The 17,215-nt window shown below is 37.1% G+C and overlaps 1 protein-coding gene across 1 annotated transcript in view; it reads left to right on the top strand.

Moving 5' to 3' along the window:
- Window positions 1–17,215, top strand: part of ACSS3 (acyl-CoA synthetase short chain family member 3) — a 145,074-nt gene that overhangs the window by 108,248 nt on the left and 19,611 nt on the right. The window contains exons 10-11 of the mRNA XM_027592708.2: window positions 5,296–5,391; window positions 8,075–8,138. Of these exons, the coding sequence (XP_027448509.1) occupies window positions 5,296–5,391; window positions 8,075–8,138 (160 nt within the window). The remainder of the gene's footprint in view (window positions 1–5,295; window positions 5,392–8,074; window positions 8,139–17,215) is intronic.

The following is a 17,215-nucleotide window of genomic DNA, read 5'->3' as shown; positions in this document are numbered from 1 at the left end:
TGGGCAATGATCAGCAGGGGTTTTATGCTCCATGTACTAGTTTGTTTGTTTGTTTGTTTCCATGGACTGTTGATTGAGACAACTCAGACAATAAATAGTGGTGAATGGACTGATCTGGTGGGTCAAGATAACTTCACTCTCATGCTTGGAATGGCTGGAAGGTTGGAGTCAGTCAGGACTGTTGGTGTGAATGCCTGCAAGTGGCATTTTTAGTGTGGAAGATTCAGAATAATGGGCCATTTTACATGGTGGCTCAGAGGTTCCAGAGATAGTGATCTAAAACTCTTCAGGCCTGTGCCTGGAAACAAAGAATCACTTCCACTCTTTTCTCTCAGTGTCATCAAAAAGTGGCCCAGATTCCAATAGAGAGGACATAGGTCCCACCTTTCAGGAGGATGAGGCTCAAATAAATTGCAGTCATCCTTAATCTCCACCGTGGGTAAATTTCAAAGTTGTGGATGTAGCCTTCTGAATTTTTCAACATAATTTCCCCTTTGCTCGCCATTCATAAATAACTTCTGCCTATATTTTCATGTGTATCTTGCCAGGATACATATTTTTGTTCAACGCATAGTATTTACAAAAAAGAATCATATTATGCATTCTGTTTTACAGATTTTCTAAACAATATTTTGTGAGAATTATCTCCTATCAGACATTTTTCTATGTTGTTTGAATAGCTATGCATAATTCTTAATATGGAATATTCTCTATTTTTGGACAGTCTTCTAAACATTAATATAAACAATACTGTGATAAATATCCTTGATGCTTAATGTTTGTGAACTCCTACAAATATTCCTTTATATATATATATCCCTTAACGTGGTACAACTGGGTTAAAGAGTATGTACATTTTTAAGGACTTTTATAATTGCCACATTGCCTTTGAGAAATGTTGTGTTGATCTATACACACACTAACACTTATGTAACAAAAATGATTGTCTTTGGCTTTTGTGGGCAATCTGTCTCCCTTGCACCCTAGTCTTTCTGCTAGTCTAGTGAATTCTCATCTGAGAATAAATTCTCATGTTCTTCATGTTCAGGAAGCCACAGAAGTCTCAATATGAAACAACTATTCTAATATAGCCTCTGTCTGTCCATGAATTTTCTCATACACATCTCTCTCAAAACCCCAACTAAAATAAACCTGATTGCAGACAATGGATGTTGTACAAATATTTACATAAATTTTATGTGCATTGTTGTGCTTCATTAACCTTTTGTTCAAAAGCCCTCATTAGCTTGCAGGATCACTCAGACTGAAAGCTTAAGGTCTTACAAGGACTTCAAAGTAGTTTTAAATGATCTGTTTCCTCACTACCTATCTGAGCTTATTTCCTGTTAATACTTTCCTCATTTATTCTGCTTCAGTAACACCAGCTGCCTAACTATTCCTGAAACACTCCAGGAATAAGCTTACCTCAGGACCATTGCAGTTGTGGTTCCTTTCTCGTGGATTCTTTGTCCTTAGATGTCATGTGACATAGGTCCTCACTCGTTTCAGGTCTTTACTCAGATGTTGCCTTCTCAGGGAGGCCTTTCTGGCCCCCTAGTCAAAAATTGCAATTCTTCCCCATCACATCTCATTCCCTGTCTATGTTTTTAAAAATTTTCTTAGTGCTCATCATTCTTTAACATGCCATATGGTTTATTTATGTTTTTTATTGTTTGTCTTTCCAACTAGAATGTGAGCTCCTTGACCGTAGGAATTGTGGTCACTTTTGTTTACTATTCTATCCCCAGTTCTAATGAGAGCACCTATCATGTAATAGCTGCTCAGTAAATATTTGCTAATAAGGGATATGTCCCACCAGTACCTCCATTTGCGAATATGAGAGACCGGGCTCACTCTCTGTTGCTAGGATTTTTCTTCCTCTGAGACACAGTCTGGGTGATTTCTCTTCAGCCCTCTGTATTCTCCCTAAGAACCTCACAAGTGGTACACTTGTCTATTTCATTCTTCTCCTTGTCTGTAAGAACTATGCAAACCGGTGCAAATGGTTTAAATTTTCTAGGTTAGTCCTTAGTAGTTTTCATTTGTAAGAAGAATATTCCCTTTTCTCCCTGTCTCCCTATGTAGTTGGATTAAACGCATGATATAAACAAAAAGCACTTAGCATAGTACACAGCATAATTCATATTTGAAAAAAAAAGTATATTCATTTTCATTCCTTTTCTTCCTTTAGAGTTAGCAGTTTTAAGGAAAATTCCTTTACGTAACAGTTCACTAATGCAATGAGGTAGAGAGACAGTAAAGTGAAGTGTCTGCATTCGCCGTTAATGCAGTATGAATATAAATGTACCAAAATAACGCATTCTTCACAAGCTTCAGTTCCCTGCCATATTCTTCCTGGGTGTCTCTTTCTAAGATTAGGTATCTTTGGAAAGATTTCTCCAAATGAACCATCCAATTCTGTTCTTCAGAGAGAATGTTCTAGTTTGCACCTATTTCCCGGTCACAGGGTGACATCCAGATTTCCCATCTCCCTAGATAACTGCTAGCCGGTTAATTATAGCTTGGACAGTGTGAAGCAGATGATTTTAGAACATATTTGCAGTGGGACTTTGGGAATCCTTAGAAGTTTGGTTAAGGCCGGCAGTATGCCTGAGGGCTTGTCCCAGCCAGAAGCCTATTCTGCACATGGACCAGCCTGAGAGCCGGGGTGGTTGTGATCTGTGTGCGTGAATGTGTGAGCACATGGATGTGTGAGCACACAGGCATGCACTTGCCGTGCAGGTGGATCAGTACATTCTTTGGGTCTCAGGATGTTCAGAGATATAAAGAGAGAAAACCAAAGTTCTCATCCCACTTTGGTCCTAACTATGGCTCCCTGTGTGGAGCCGAGGAACTGTCATTTCGCCTGAATGTATCTTTTACATGTCACTACCAACAGTTCTTTTTCCAAACCCCCAAATGAATATAAAGTCAGCGAGATACCTGAATGACTTATATTGTCTACTTGTCTACTACTGGATAATCCTTTTCATTGCCATTAAAATTCAGTCAAAGTAATCATGTAGAAGAACGTGCTGTTCATATGTCTTACAATCATTAATTATAACAAAACAGCTGAGGGTGCAAAGATGGTAACTATGTAATCACTATACAAAGATGCAGGTAGTAGAAGCTGACCACGTCACTAACTCATTCCTGTGTCTTTGCGTAAGACGAGGTTTTGTTCTCGCTTCCTCTTCCCATACCTCCTTTCTCCCAGTGTTAGAGGAAGAACAGAGTGCCCGCATCTTTCCTAAGAATCCACAGGGACATGAGATGCAGCAGAGTGCAGTTAGAGTTTCGTTGTGGTGGTTTTGTGTTTGTCTCTCTTTCAGACAGCAGGTCCTGAAGCCATCTTCCGGAAGGTTCGTTTGTAGGTTCTAGAGCCATCTGTTGACACGTTGCTGAGAGGCTTCATGGTGTTAAGAAATGTAGAGAGTTTGAACTTGAAATGATTGGAGTGCCACTGGTGATAAACTAAACCTGATGAGACACACTTTGAACACAGAAGATGTGCTTTAGCAGTTGCTTCCCCCGCCCAGGGCGTGAGGGGGAACAGAAGCATCATAAGGGGGACATCTCCCTGTGTCCTGTGTCCTAGTAGCTTCTGTGGCTGTAGTCACCTTGCTCTGTCAGCACACCTTCCTTTAAGCTCCTCACTGAAACTCGACAGGGGGTTGCTTCCCGGTACCACACCGCTCTTGTCTCTGTCAGTTTGGAGGACAGCTGAGTCATTACTGAGACATTTTTAAAAAGGCAAAGGGGAAAATGTTGCTAACCTTTCCGAATATGGGGGTTTCCTTCCCTGCTTTGCTTGTGCTGTAGGGAGAGAAGACAGGGAGATTGCGTGACTGATGGAATGCCATTTTGTATAATGCCTGTCCATTTTTTGTCATGGTATGAACACATTTGAAACATTTGTCATGGTATGAAGCCATTTGAAAGTTCTTTGTTAACATCAGAAATGTCTGCTCTGGTGACTTGCTGCTTCTCCTCAGTGGTGACCATATCGCTTAGCATCTTAAGCACTGGACTGTGACTTAGGAACTGTGTTTTCATGTTCCAGAGTCCATCTTCCGTTATTGATGCCAGCTGAACCACCATCCATAAAATGTGAATAATAAACTGAACTACTCTGGAAAGTAAAGAAGAGTAATAAATTCTTCCCACCATCCTAAAGTGATATAAATGTATGATAAGTTATGGTAGAAGCCATAGTGGAAAGAATACATTCTGAGTCCTTAGGAAGATAGATGTTTTTTAATTTTTTGGATTACTTTGGATCCAGTTGGTTTGGCAGTTAATCCCTTGGGTATACATACTGTATGTTTGTGTGTATAATATTAAGCCACTAGTTCCAAAACTTTTCAGTTAGTACCTCTTACTGTGCTCCTCCACACATGTAAATCTCGTATTTAAAAGATTATGCTAACCCCAAACTTGTGTTCACCCATAATAACAAATGCATTTGTCCATAAAAATAATCACTTTCAGAATGTACGGCTATCATATAATAGCTGCTATTGTTCTGACTATTAACAATTTGAGACAGAGAAAATGATTTTATCATGTTTGTTCATCCGTGCAAGTTAATTGTGGCAAAGTCTCTGGTCTTGATGAAATAATCAGCATAGCATAAATGTCCTTCTTTCCTTCCTTCTTCCCTTCCTGCCTGCCTGCTTGCCCTGTCTTCCTGCCTTCTAGGAGCCCAGGGACAACAGACTGAGAGCAATTTGATAGAGCATTGTTAAGTTCAGCTGTAGATGCAAGCTCTCTAGGTAGCTGTAGTTCTTTCAAAATTAGAGTTGATATTGTTCATATATTCCCCCAAATCCTTGGGTTATTTATTCCAGAAATTAAGCCATAAATAACAAATATCTTGCACGTAGCTATTATTTACCATGATAAAAATCTTTAGGTGAATTAAGAGAGAGCACTTTTCTAAAGATCTTTGAGTTTTTATCATGTGTTGCAAAATTCTCACAGCCACATAATTCTGTATTTTTCATGCCTGTTGATTCATAACCAAGAACATTAGAGAGACCTCTCTTTTCTTTAGAAGTGTTACTCTATACATTATTCTCAATTTGTGTCCTTAGGTTTTAAAACTGTTGGATCTGGTATCGATTACTGGATCTTTTTTTCATTTTTAAAGAATACATTTCCACTCCTCATCTCTTCCTCGTGCAGTTAAAGTCTATGACAAACTTGGGGGTAGGGGGCAGGGCATACATCGAAGAAACATCATGATCTCGAGTTTAAATATTAAATGATAAATAATATTTATTTCTCCAGAGACTGGATCCCCAATTACGGCATCATGCATTGGATTAGGTAATTCTAAAACACCTCCTCCAGGACAAGCAGGAAAAAGTGTTCCAGGATACAATGGTGAGAAATGACCCTGATTATTTGGAATATGCAAGGTTAATACATTTGATATTTTTCCATGTCTAATGCGAATCAAACTGCACAGTAGGTGCTTAAAAGTATTTGATTGAATGAATACTTTGTACTATAAATAAATGCCTTAATTTTGTTATTAGTCAATTGGATCAAAAATAAGATTGTTGACTTCCAAGGACATGTTCTAAATGGCTGTCATAACCAAGAAAATAGTATTTATAAGGTACATTAAGGATATGGCTGTGAAATTAATATGTATGGAATCCTTGCTAGGTGCAGAGTACTTTGCATACATCATTTCATTTAATGATGAATTGTATTTAATTCAGAGGTATCATTACCATTCTAAAGATGAGTTAACTGGTGCCCGGAGAGACTGAATCACTTTCTTGAGGTAATACGGCTGATTGCTCCTATAGACAACGTTTCATTTTGTTTGTTTCTTTGTGTGTTTTTGCTACAAAAGTTGCAGTGTTTCCCATTATATATATGCTACCGTTTAATTTAGGAGTGATGATAAGGCTTCTGAACCTTGTTGGCCAAAGATAAGTATAAAAGGTAAAGATTCAAAATAAATAAAAAGTAAAGATTCTAAATAGAAAAATCACTTCATCCATGCTGGTGGTATGTGACAATGGGATATAATATATTTTAAGTATTTGCTATAGATTGCTGGTAGTGGCTATAACAGTTCAGTAATATCCCATGGGCTAGTTGCATAACTTATACAAGTCACCTAACTTTTCAGAAATTCGATTTCCTTCTTTCTAAATGGGAATAACAATTCCCCATGCTTCATAGGGTCATGATGTAACACACTGAAGCATTAACACAAGCACTTGCCAGTAACCAGACTGAACTAAGTCTTAGCTAGTCGTGTGCTGCTATTTCAGGGAATATGAAGAACAGAAGTTATTTTATATGCATAAGGTCACACAATTTAGCTTAATAGACTTATGAGGAAAACCCATCTTTGGGAGACAGAAAATGGTTCCAACATATAGTTTCTATTTGCATGTAAATTCTAAAATATAGAGAATATATAAAATATATATCCTCTGCCTCTCTGACATAAAAATACTGTCTTTTCTTTCTAGGACAGTGATTAGTTAAGGAAACGTGGATCATTTGACTTAGCCTCTCAGATGTATTTGTAAAAAGAAACTTTAGATTTTTTTTTTTTTTTTTAGGGCAGAAATAGATATTCTGTGAAGTCAGTGACTTTTCCAAGCATGGGAAGGTGAACCCAGCTTTAGTGAAATCTTCACTTTGAACGGTTCTGTCATCCTTGCTCCTTTTATTGGAAAAATTGCTTTGTGTTGAGCCATTTTTAGGGGCTGATGTTTGTGGGAGATGTTAAATACATTTCCCTTTTGGTATTTTTATACTGAGCTATAAGAAAGAGTTAAGCTTTGATGCCTCATGAAATTTCAGTACAGAAATTTCTCCTTGGCTGACAGACAGTGTAGGTTAAACGTTAGAACTAAAGTATCTATAACCAAGGAAGTGGTGACTTTATGACTCATGATTTTTATGTTTTGTGGTTAGTCAGAGATTCAGAAGCATAATGTAGTATTCAGTAGTATAATAAAAAAGCAGTATCCACTTGGGAAAGGAAAGAAAACCATTTTTTGTGTGTGAAAAATATTCAATGCGATGTAACAGTTTCACATTCATTGAGTACCTTAACACAAGCTTGTCACCTTTTTCTTCAGGTAATTCTTGTAACAACACTGAGAAAAGAATCAATTGAGGGTGTAATACTTGTACAGGGGAGCAGAGTAAATTGGCTACTGTACTGAGATTTGGGGACGCAAGCATTAGTGAGGCATGACCTCCAACCTTAATGACCTTCTAGTCTTGTGAGAGGAATATTTATACCACTACTAATTGTCAGAATAGAACTTTAAAACAAAGTGCTCTGGGAACACAAAGAAAGGAACGATTAACTTTTTTCTGGGGACAGTGTCCTTCTTTTCTCATAGCCTCGCTCAGTAGAACAACCTGGATGGATGAAGCCACATAAAGGATCAATTAGAGCTTAAAACATGATGATATATCCTCATTTCCAGCTTGCACTAGGGGTTACTGAATGTGGATTCAAGCTTCGACCTCCTAAAATCTTCAGGATTTTAACAGTGTATTTTAACAGAAAGTACTGGGATAATATTTGGGAATTAAATGGATCTTGAAGGCTCAGAAGTGGATATTAAGCTTTAAATCAGAAGAAGGGGTTTCCCAGGCTTAAATACCTTATTTTTATTGCTTGAAATATTTTTTGGTGTATTTTAGAACTTGATGTGTTTCCTTTAATTTTTGAAAAGCTGCATATATTTTTAATGTTTGTGGTAGAATAGAAGGCCATGTTGAAGTGGATATAAACATGGATTATGAAATTAACAGCATGTTTGAAATGCAATGTCTTTACTTAAGGGAGGTTCTGAGGGAAAATTCATGATCTTGTTAAGAATCAAAGCATGTGCTCTTTTAATTTTTTGTGAGACATGTTAGCATAGTTATATGTTCACGGTCTCATAGAAATTAAAAGATGCCTGTGAAGCTACAATTTTGGGGGTTGGATATAGGAAACATGGAAAAGTTTATGCTTTAAGGGTATGCATTTTTATTCAAATTTATATTATTTGTTTGTTTATATTTTACTTTGCAGTTATGATTTTGGATGACAACATGCAAAAACTGAAGGCTCGATGTTTAGGAAATATTGTGGTAAAGTAAGAAAGATTTGCAATGCTACTATTTAAGAGACCAAGAATTGGTATATAATATTAAGAAAAAAATGGAGTGGTTGCAATGATAGTCCTAGGGAAGGGGTTGCAAAATAAGCTCATGCATTGTTTGAGAATACACAGTGCCAACTCTTGTCATTAAACATGGAGGTCCCATTAAGGAGCGCACATGATCTGATGAGCACTGGGTGTTATGCAACTAATGAATCATTCAACACTACATCAAAAACTAATGATGTACTATATGTTGGCTAATTGAATTTAAATTTTAAAAATAAATAAACATGGAAGCCCCCTAAAGTAGAACAAATTTAGATATGATTTTTTAAAAGATAAATCTTCCATTTTAAATAATTTTTTGATGATACAAGTAATGTGTAGGTGATCAATTTAACTTAAATGCCGAAAATACAAGGAAGTATATAAAGATTCTATACTCCCACCCTTTAGCAATACAACATTAATTTTATAGTATATATGACTTTTTCCTTTTGGTAGGCATTTTAGATTTTTGAAACAATTCAGCTTATTCTGTATTGCTGTTTTTCCTTAAATTTGTCTCACGAGCATTGTTCACTTTAACTCTGCCTCTAAAAATGTTTATCCCATTCTAGAACTCTTAGTCTTTTTCGAATATTTACGATTATAAATAATGCTGTATTGAACATCTTTCTTTGTGTTGTCTTTTCTTCTTTTCTGATAATCACTATAGTATTGCATAATTTCTGAAAGTGTAATTACTAGGTCAAATAGTAGCATAATATAAAATCCCTGACTCAGCAAGTACAATTTCTTGCTAACATTTTTCAACCTTGTTCATTTGTAAGCAAAAGTGTCAAAATTTGAAGGGAAATATTAAAATTTGCTTTGATTATATCCATACTTTAAAATTGTTATGCTAGTGGAAGCTGAAATGGAAGTTGATTAAGTTGGGAGGAAAACAGGATGTGACATTTTAGTAATTGATACAGGTTACTTTAGTGACTCTGATTAGCATGAGATTGGCATCTTTACTGATATGGTTTCGTAGTAGAATTTGGCAGAAGGAGCTGCTATAAATAAAGAACATTGTATGTCAGGTCTGAAAAAAGCTTTGTTTTCCTATTTATTTAAAAAAATACTTGGAAAAAAAATTTTTAAAATAAAAGAATTCTTGGGGCTCCTGGGTGGCTCAGTCGGTTGAGCATCTGACTCTTGGTCTCAGCTCAGATCTTGATCTCAGGCTTGTGAGTTCAAGCCCCTCACTGGGCTCCAAGCTGGGTGTGGAGCGTCCTTAAAAAATAAAATAAAATGAAATAATAAAAGAAAAGAATTCTTATGACTTGGCATCCTGTCTCAGGTCAGAGACCTAACCTGAGGTACAAAATTGTCTCAGGTTAGGTGTCTGAACTGCAGGATACCAGACACATACCCTCACCAGTCCCTAAACCTAACCCGAACCCAAACCTGAACCCTAGATCTGAGGAAAAAAAAAAGAAAATATGGTATATTTATACAATGGACTATACTCAGCAATAAAAAAGTACGAGATCTTGGCACTTACAATAACAGGGATGGAGCTAGAAAAAATTATCTCAGGTTAATAAAACATTTAAAATTCTGTGAAAATTAAATGAAAAACAGTAACTTAAAAAAGAATGTATTTCTTCAGGTCAAAATACTTTAACCTTACAAAAAGCTAACAGAGCAGATACACTTTATGATACAATTCTCAGATTCTCATTTATCCCTAAACATATAAGCACTATGTTGCTTTTTCAAGTTTAAATTTTAAGACATCTTGTTGGCAAGATGGGAAAATTAAATACTGAATATACCATTTACATGCATATTATTCTGAGCCAGAATGCATGTTAATATAGAGCTGGTTGAAATCTGACCTCTTGGGTGGAAGATGGTAGGGATGGGGGGCATGGCGTTCTAAGAAATAAGTAATCTGAACAAGATTGTTGGTGGTTGTTTAGCTTACTTAGGGAAGCACATGGGTTTTGAGAGCCTTTAAAAGTACTCTAGCAGCATACATTTTTATATAACCTCTTAACTATAAGTGAGTCTATCTGTTTCATAAAGCAACTCATGTATGATCCTAGGGGTAGTGTTTGATCTAGCAGTTTTATACCCTTCATGTGTTCTGTCATTCTAATTATTGGTAGCTTTGCCCTACTTCCGTTCAAAAATAATAAAATATAGCAACAGCCCACATAAACTATATTTTTTCTTGAAGCCATTGATGTGACTTCTGGTACTTAAGAGTAACATAACTATTGCCTTAAAGCATTCTGTTGTTTAAATTGTCACCAATTCAGAATTATTTTCTTCCCTCTGCATTCCTGAACAGGGAATTTTATTGTACTGATCTGAGATTCTGAAATTTCTATGTGAATTATTTGAAGATATAATATGTTATAACATGCAGTGGAGTCTGATTCTTTCCTTAAGTTAATAGTGAAACTAGATGTTTGAAATGTTATATATATTATTGTATTCAAAAGGTAAAGTAGAAAAATCAGGAAAAAAAAGTTCCCACTAAGATCTCTTCTTTAAAAAAAAAAAATAGTTCTTGAAGCCTTATTTTAGGAACTCGTTTTTATCTGGGAGAGCAAGGATTTCCTTTTGAAACCCACTTCTCCAGTGGCCTTTCCACCCTAACCCATTAACCTCAAAATTATTTGTGCATCTCAGTGGCAGCATGCGAAGGATGTTTTCATATTTAACATCTATCGATAAGACCCATAGCTGTTCTTTGTACCTCGAGGGGATACATTATTCATCCAGAATGTGAAATGGTCAATGAATGCTTTTTAAGATCTCATAATGAATACATGTTTAATTGAATTAAGGGGAAGAAAAAAGCACAGCTTTTTGAGTTAATAAAGATTATTCTGGTTTTAAAAAAATAGTATGTAATTTGAGAGATAATAATTTTTTCCCTGAAGACTACATTCTAAAGAAGGTCTGTGATCTGAAAGCAGGCTTCTTTCTAGAGATTGGCCACATGGGCCCCCCAAAAACCTCAGTGGACTGTAAAAGGGATTATATCAGATATACAAAATATCTGAGACTCTAAATTTTGAGAGCTTGTTTGGAGGTTCTAGCAGGGGAGCGCAGCTACTCGTATACCCTTGACCAAAGAACGGTCCTCTTCTCTATCGGGGAAGGTCGCCCTCTTCGACCGAGTGCGCAGCTTTGGGAGGGACGCACATGGAGTGGTGAGGGAGGAAGGGGACACCCGCCTAGCCAGCCAGATCAGCTGAATCAACCCTGGCGATCAATGGGGTGACAGATGTCGCAGCCAGATCGCCCTCACATCCTCTGAGACTCTAAATTTTAAGAAATTTGAAAAATTCTTAAAATTCAAATTTGAAAAAACTTACAACAAAAGTTAATACATATTTAATTAAATATCTTTGAAATTTAACATCATAACAACTTCATGGTCAATTTAGTCTTTTTTTTTTAAAGATTTTATTTATTTATTTGACAGAGGGAGACACAGCAAGAGAGGGAACACAAGCAGGGGGAGTGGGAGAGGGAGAAGCAGGCTTCCTGCTGAGCAGGGAGCCCGATGCGGGGCTCAATCCCAGGACTCTGGGACCATGACCCGAGCCGAAGGCAGACGCTTAATGACTGAGCCACCCAGGCACCCAGTCAATTGAATCTTCATAAATTTTTCAGTTCATTTGCAAACAACGTTTAGGTCTTATTTTCTCATTCTGCACAGTTTCTGAATATATACAGTGACTGCTGAGAAATAAGAGCCAATAGTAAACTAAATGTGTGGCTTCTTGCCAAATGATTTTAAAAGCAAAATTATAACTTTTCTTCCAGAAAAATTCTAGTTTCTATGGCGTATTGCTATGTTTTATTATTTGTGCACATATAGGGGGTAAGGCCACTGGTAATAAGAATAATTAGGGCCCACGGGGGACTTGAAACTGAGATGGCATCAAAAGCCACCCCTGGGATTGACCCCTGGCCAGAGATAGATGTCCACTCTCAATTATTCATACCCACACTTTTCTTTATTATCTTGTCTGGTAACTAAGTAGGAGCAGTTTGAAAGAGCAGTATTCCCTAATGTTATTTTTGCTCACTAATCCTACTTGGAGTATAATTACAAGAATATGGGGAAAGTCTGCATGGAATATTTGGAATGTATGGGGCTTAAAGTATATTAAAGTAAGTCAATAAAAAAATGATTCATTGTTTTAATCCCAAATTTGTTTGCTTTTATAAGTACTGCTATAGCTGCTTCTTTCACTATAAAATCTGTTATGAATAGGATAAATAATAACATTGGATACCATCTTTCTCTGACAGTTTCTTTAAAATCTGAAGCTATAATCATATTTCTACCCTTTTCGAGATATTAAATGTAATGATTCATTTTATCATATTAAGATGATTCACCTAAAATGAGAAATAGTGGTATGTGGAAATGTTGAACAGAAAACTCTAGCTCTGCTTCATTTTTTCCACTTCTTTTTGTTAATGTTTTTTAGAAATCACTGTTTTGCTCTCCTGGGGATCCCTTTACTGGAAGGGAGACATTTAAGTGATTCCTAAACTACCATAGACCCTGGGATGTAATAAACATGAATCCTACAGCTTTGTAGATTCTCTGCATTCATAGGATTTGCCTTTCTAGTAGAAGAGAAACTATGCGTCTTTGTGGATGTTAGCAAATTCCTTTGATTTTGAAACCTACTCCAGGCAGTTAATTTAGTGGGAAAGTTATAGTGTCTGAATTGCTATGAATACAGAATGTTCATGAATTGTGGGAGGTGTCCTGCAATTGCATTCAGAGCTTTAAAGTGCAGAAGTAAAACAGCCAGTAATTTCCAAGCAACACAGAGCAGGGCATGAAAGAACATTTTAACTGCAATTGCCTTCCTCAGTACCACACTGCTCACTGTTATTAAAGCCATAGGTCTCTGGCTACTGTAACAAGTAGGCAATAGCTGATCAAAACCAACTTGTACTGACTAATAAATCTTTCCACTGTATTCAGTTTTTTAAAAAAAGTCCTCTTTTATGGGCCTGCATTTTTCTTGGACCAGATCCAGTTGTTGCTACTGGAAGTGGGGCTTGTCTGACTCTTGATGTGTGCGGGGGGTGGGGGGCAGGGGGTGGAGGTTGGGGGTGGGGCAGTGGGGGGGTGGGGGTGCCCTGCAGGCAGTGGCAGCGTCCAGGTGGCTTCTACTCTGGTGCCTGCCAATTTCTCAGCCTCCAGAAATTGAACTCCTGTCCCCTAACGGTGTTTGTTCACATCTTTATAGCTTCGCAGGAGTGATTTGGTTGCTTTGCTGCTGTCTTGGGAAAGGGTCAGGACAGCTTTCTTTTCTTCAGCATCTCCTCTGAGTAAAACTAAGGGTGACACATAATTGTAATCATCTTCCTTTCTAACTATTATACGCAGATTTTAGTATGATCTTTTACTAGCCTTACGACATCACCGGGAGGTAGACAGTGGGACAGATATTATCCTCATTTTAGACATGGGTGTCTAAACATCTTTCGTAGTGACACAGCTAGAGCTCACATTTATAACCTAGTCTTTTGTCTGTCCAGAGAGAAAGAAATTATGGCCTAATCAGTCTCTGTGGGGAGACAAAAAGTAGCCTCATATGAAAAATATCAAGTAAAGCCTGCAGACTCCATAGGAAATGCTGGGAGGGCAAAGTTGGGATCTAATCCCACAGTTCTCTAGGGAACAGGAGTTATATCTTCAATGTACTTCTGTTACCATGGGGATTCCTAATGGAACAGTAAATACAGACCATCCTGTATCTGGGAATGGAGACATATAAGAGTTTTACATTCCAGAGTGATCCGGAATGTCATCTTCTACAGTGATGAGCATTCCCTTCTTTTCTTATCTGTTTAAGGATTTCTCAGCACCCCCATGCTTCCCCATCAGCTCCCGTGCTCGGGATCACTTCTGTTACTTCTCTTTTCCCTTAAGATTGGTCTCTGAGGAAAGACATTCTTTGAGGGTAACTCTTGATTCACAGTTGGACAGGTTGCAACAAAACTTGCCTTTCACTCTGCTTGAAAGAGTTGGGAAAGGTATCACAGAATGGTAACATTTTATCTTGGATTTGAAGGAGGAGTACAGACACTAACCAGCCTATGTCTCAGTATTTTCAAGTCTTCCCCTCCTCCTGCCAGTCTAATGTATCTTCATGTTATTGTAACTATAGAAAATAGTTTTCGTTTTCTGTAACATCTCTGTGAGGTAGACGGTAGGACAGATATTATCCCCAGGGCATCCATTTTTCCAGAAGGAATAGGATAATCGTTAGGATATTCAACAAGAAAAATGTTAATTTGGAATTTTGTAAAAAAAAAAAAAATCTGCTCTAACTCATATACACCTAACTTCTCTCTGGAGCTTATTGCTGCTCCTGTTTTATTTCACACTCCCAATTCTGGAAGCCTCTCTTCCTGCTTTTCTTTAGGACCATTATATGGCATCTTTCAAGGTTCCTTTTTTAGACTCCTTTTCTAATATTGAAATTGCAACATCTGAATTTTTAAAATGTATCAGACTTTATTAGTGAAGAACAGATAGCATTCCCTCATTTTATCCTACTAAATACTAATTGCAATCTCCTATCTTGCTCTCCAGCCTGTTTCTCAATTAGATTTGGGGATATTGAAGTAGTTTTCTGGGACATCTCAAAAATGATCAGGAGGCACAGATGCCATTTCCAGCAGATCCACACCTTGGCTTTTAGGTGTGGGCTTAGTTTGAGGGATAAAACTCTCTTCCAAGAGCTCCTGCTGGTACAGAGTCTAAGGACCTGCTATAAAACTTGCCTGACAAACATCTTTATGTTATTTCATTAACTTAATGGAATAGACATCATTCATGACAGTCTTTCTCCTTATCTATATTATAAAAATACTAAGTTTCTTATAGTACCATTATGCCAGGATCTTCATGTGTCTGAGACCGGAATTTAAATCTTTATATCGTTAATGTCTAACACAGTGACTGAGGAATACCAAGCATCCAACAAATATTGACTGAATGAAGAAAATAAATACATGAGTTAATGCACGCATGCATGCATACATGAATGAGTGAATAAAACATAATTCCTCTGGTATTTTCTTCTCTAACTTTCATATCTTCATTGCCCCCTCACTGGCTACTTCTATTCACATAGTCCCCATCTTAAATCAGCCTGCTTCTCTGCCTTAAATCAATGACATATTTTTCCTTCCAGTCTTCCACAAACTTTTAAAAAAGTGTAGTCTAACTTCCTGCCTCCACTTACTTCCTGTTTACTTTTTAATCACTCCTGTTATTGTCTGCTCCACACCACTGAAATGGCAATCCTAAGAATACTCAAAGTATCTTAATCACTAAATTCCCTGACCTCTATTGAATCACTTTCAAACAAAATCTGTGCTTCTGTGACTTTGTTGAACACTCAGTCATTATTAAAATTCTACTGGAGTGGCTCCTAAGATACTATCTTTTCCTAGTTCTTAAACATCTGATTTTCTTTTGTTTTTGTTCCCTGATCTTATTTCTTTGGTCCTTAAAGAAGAATAGCATTTGCCCTTGAATTTTTCCTTCCATTTCATGCATTGTCCCTGGATCATATCCTTGGTATGTTATTCTTAATTCTCAGGGTCTGTAGGTCTATACAAACTTATGCAGACCTTTCTCACAGGAGTGAGAAATTGTATAAAAATCCCTACTGTCCCTGTTCTTCAAAAAATTTAAGTAGGTGTTTAAAATGTGCAACAGCTGAAAAAGCCCATGTCCTTAAAGTTCGTTAATTACCCCCCCAGAGGATGGCTACCTATACTTTAATTCTCTAAGCTTTAATTAATTATAAGAATATAATGTATCTGTTACTAATTTTTGGTACCATAGTCCTCTCAGGAAGTAAGAGAAAAGCCAAATTATCAGGGCATCTTCTTTTTAAGGACAGAGGTTGCAGATGTAACCGACTTCTGGGAAGTATAAAATGTTCCTTTTCTCTCTAGTAACACCCTTACCAGAAAATGCTGCACTCTCCATCCCATGTACACACACTGACTGAATCAGGTACATACTAGGCCACCGGGAAAGTCAGATTGCATGCAGTACCCAAAGTACTAATTCATTTGGATTATTAGTGCAAATACTTAGGCGTCTCTACTGCTGCGGGGATCAAAATTTGTATAAAATGAAAGCGAAGCTTATTGAACAGTAGGTCCTTCTATATGCATAGTTTTTAATATGGGCAATGTTAAGTGTTTCAGGATTTGGATGGGCATTTCTGTATACCAGCAATCAGATGGCGCTAAGAAAAAGTTGCTTTCCTTAGACGTGGTGTCCGCATTCTGATGTCCCCAAAGCTGCCTGGGTGTCAGTTGCCATTTATTATCATAGTTAACTTTTGTTTTTCTTAGAGTATAGTTTAAAAATATCACCATGAAAAACAAAGGAATATATATCAGGATATATTTGGGGGAGGGAAACAACTGAAAATTACTCATTTAATATGTGAACAGAACCCATCTCCACTGAGATTATGGTCGAGGTCTTTTATTTTACATATAGTTGGCTTCACTCATTAATGTTATCACTTCTGGCCCGGATTGGCTTTTGATTTACCATCTACCATCCCTTCTTGGTGTCCTGTTCACCTCTTTATCCTCAGCATCTTGAAAAGGATGCTGAATTGAATGTGTTTTGGTGGCTGCCATATTCATATTTTATTTCCATGTTTAATTACCAATGATTTACACTTGTTTGTAAAATATTAACAATAAAAACAAACTGATGAAATGAAATTATGTACATAGTGATTGAGGATTGACCTAGCAAAGTCAGTTACAAGGACCCAAAGGGATCATCTGCCTCAGCCTACTGCCTTCGCGCAGGTTTAGTGATGAACAGCAATAGTAACAACAGCAGAATCTCTGTCGTTCTCTTTACAAATTGCTTTCATATGCATTTTATGCAATTACATGAGGTCCAGAAATGCAGATGTTGCATTTTTTCCTCCATCATAAAATAGTACAAAATGAAGACCTTGCAAGGAGAGGACCTACCG

This window comes from Zalophus californianus, chromosome 9 (genome assembly GCF_009762305.2).
Source record: "Zalophus californianus isolate mZalCal1 chromosome 9, mZalCal1.pri.v2, whole genome shotgun sequence".
Classification (NCBI taxonomy): domain Eukaryota; kingdom Metazoa; phylum Chordata; class Mammalia; order Carnivora; family Otariidae; genus Zalophus; species Zalophus californianus.
The sequence above is the reverse complement of the archived record's forward strand: the minus strand, read 5'-3'. Positions and strand labels throughout refer to the sequence as shown.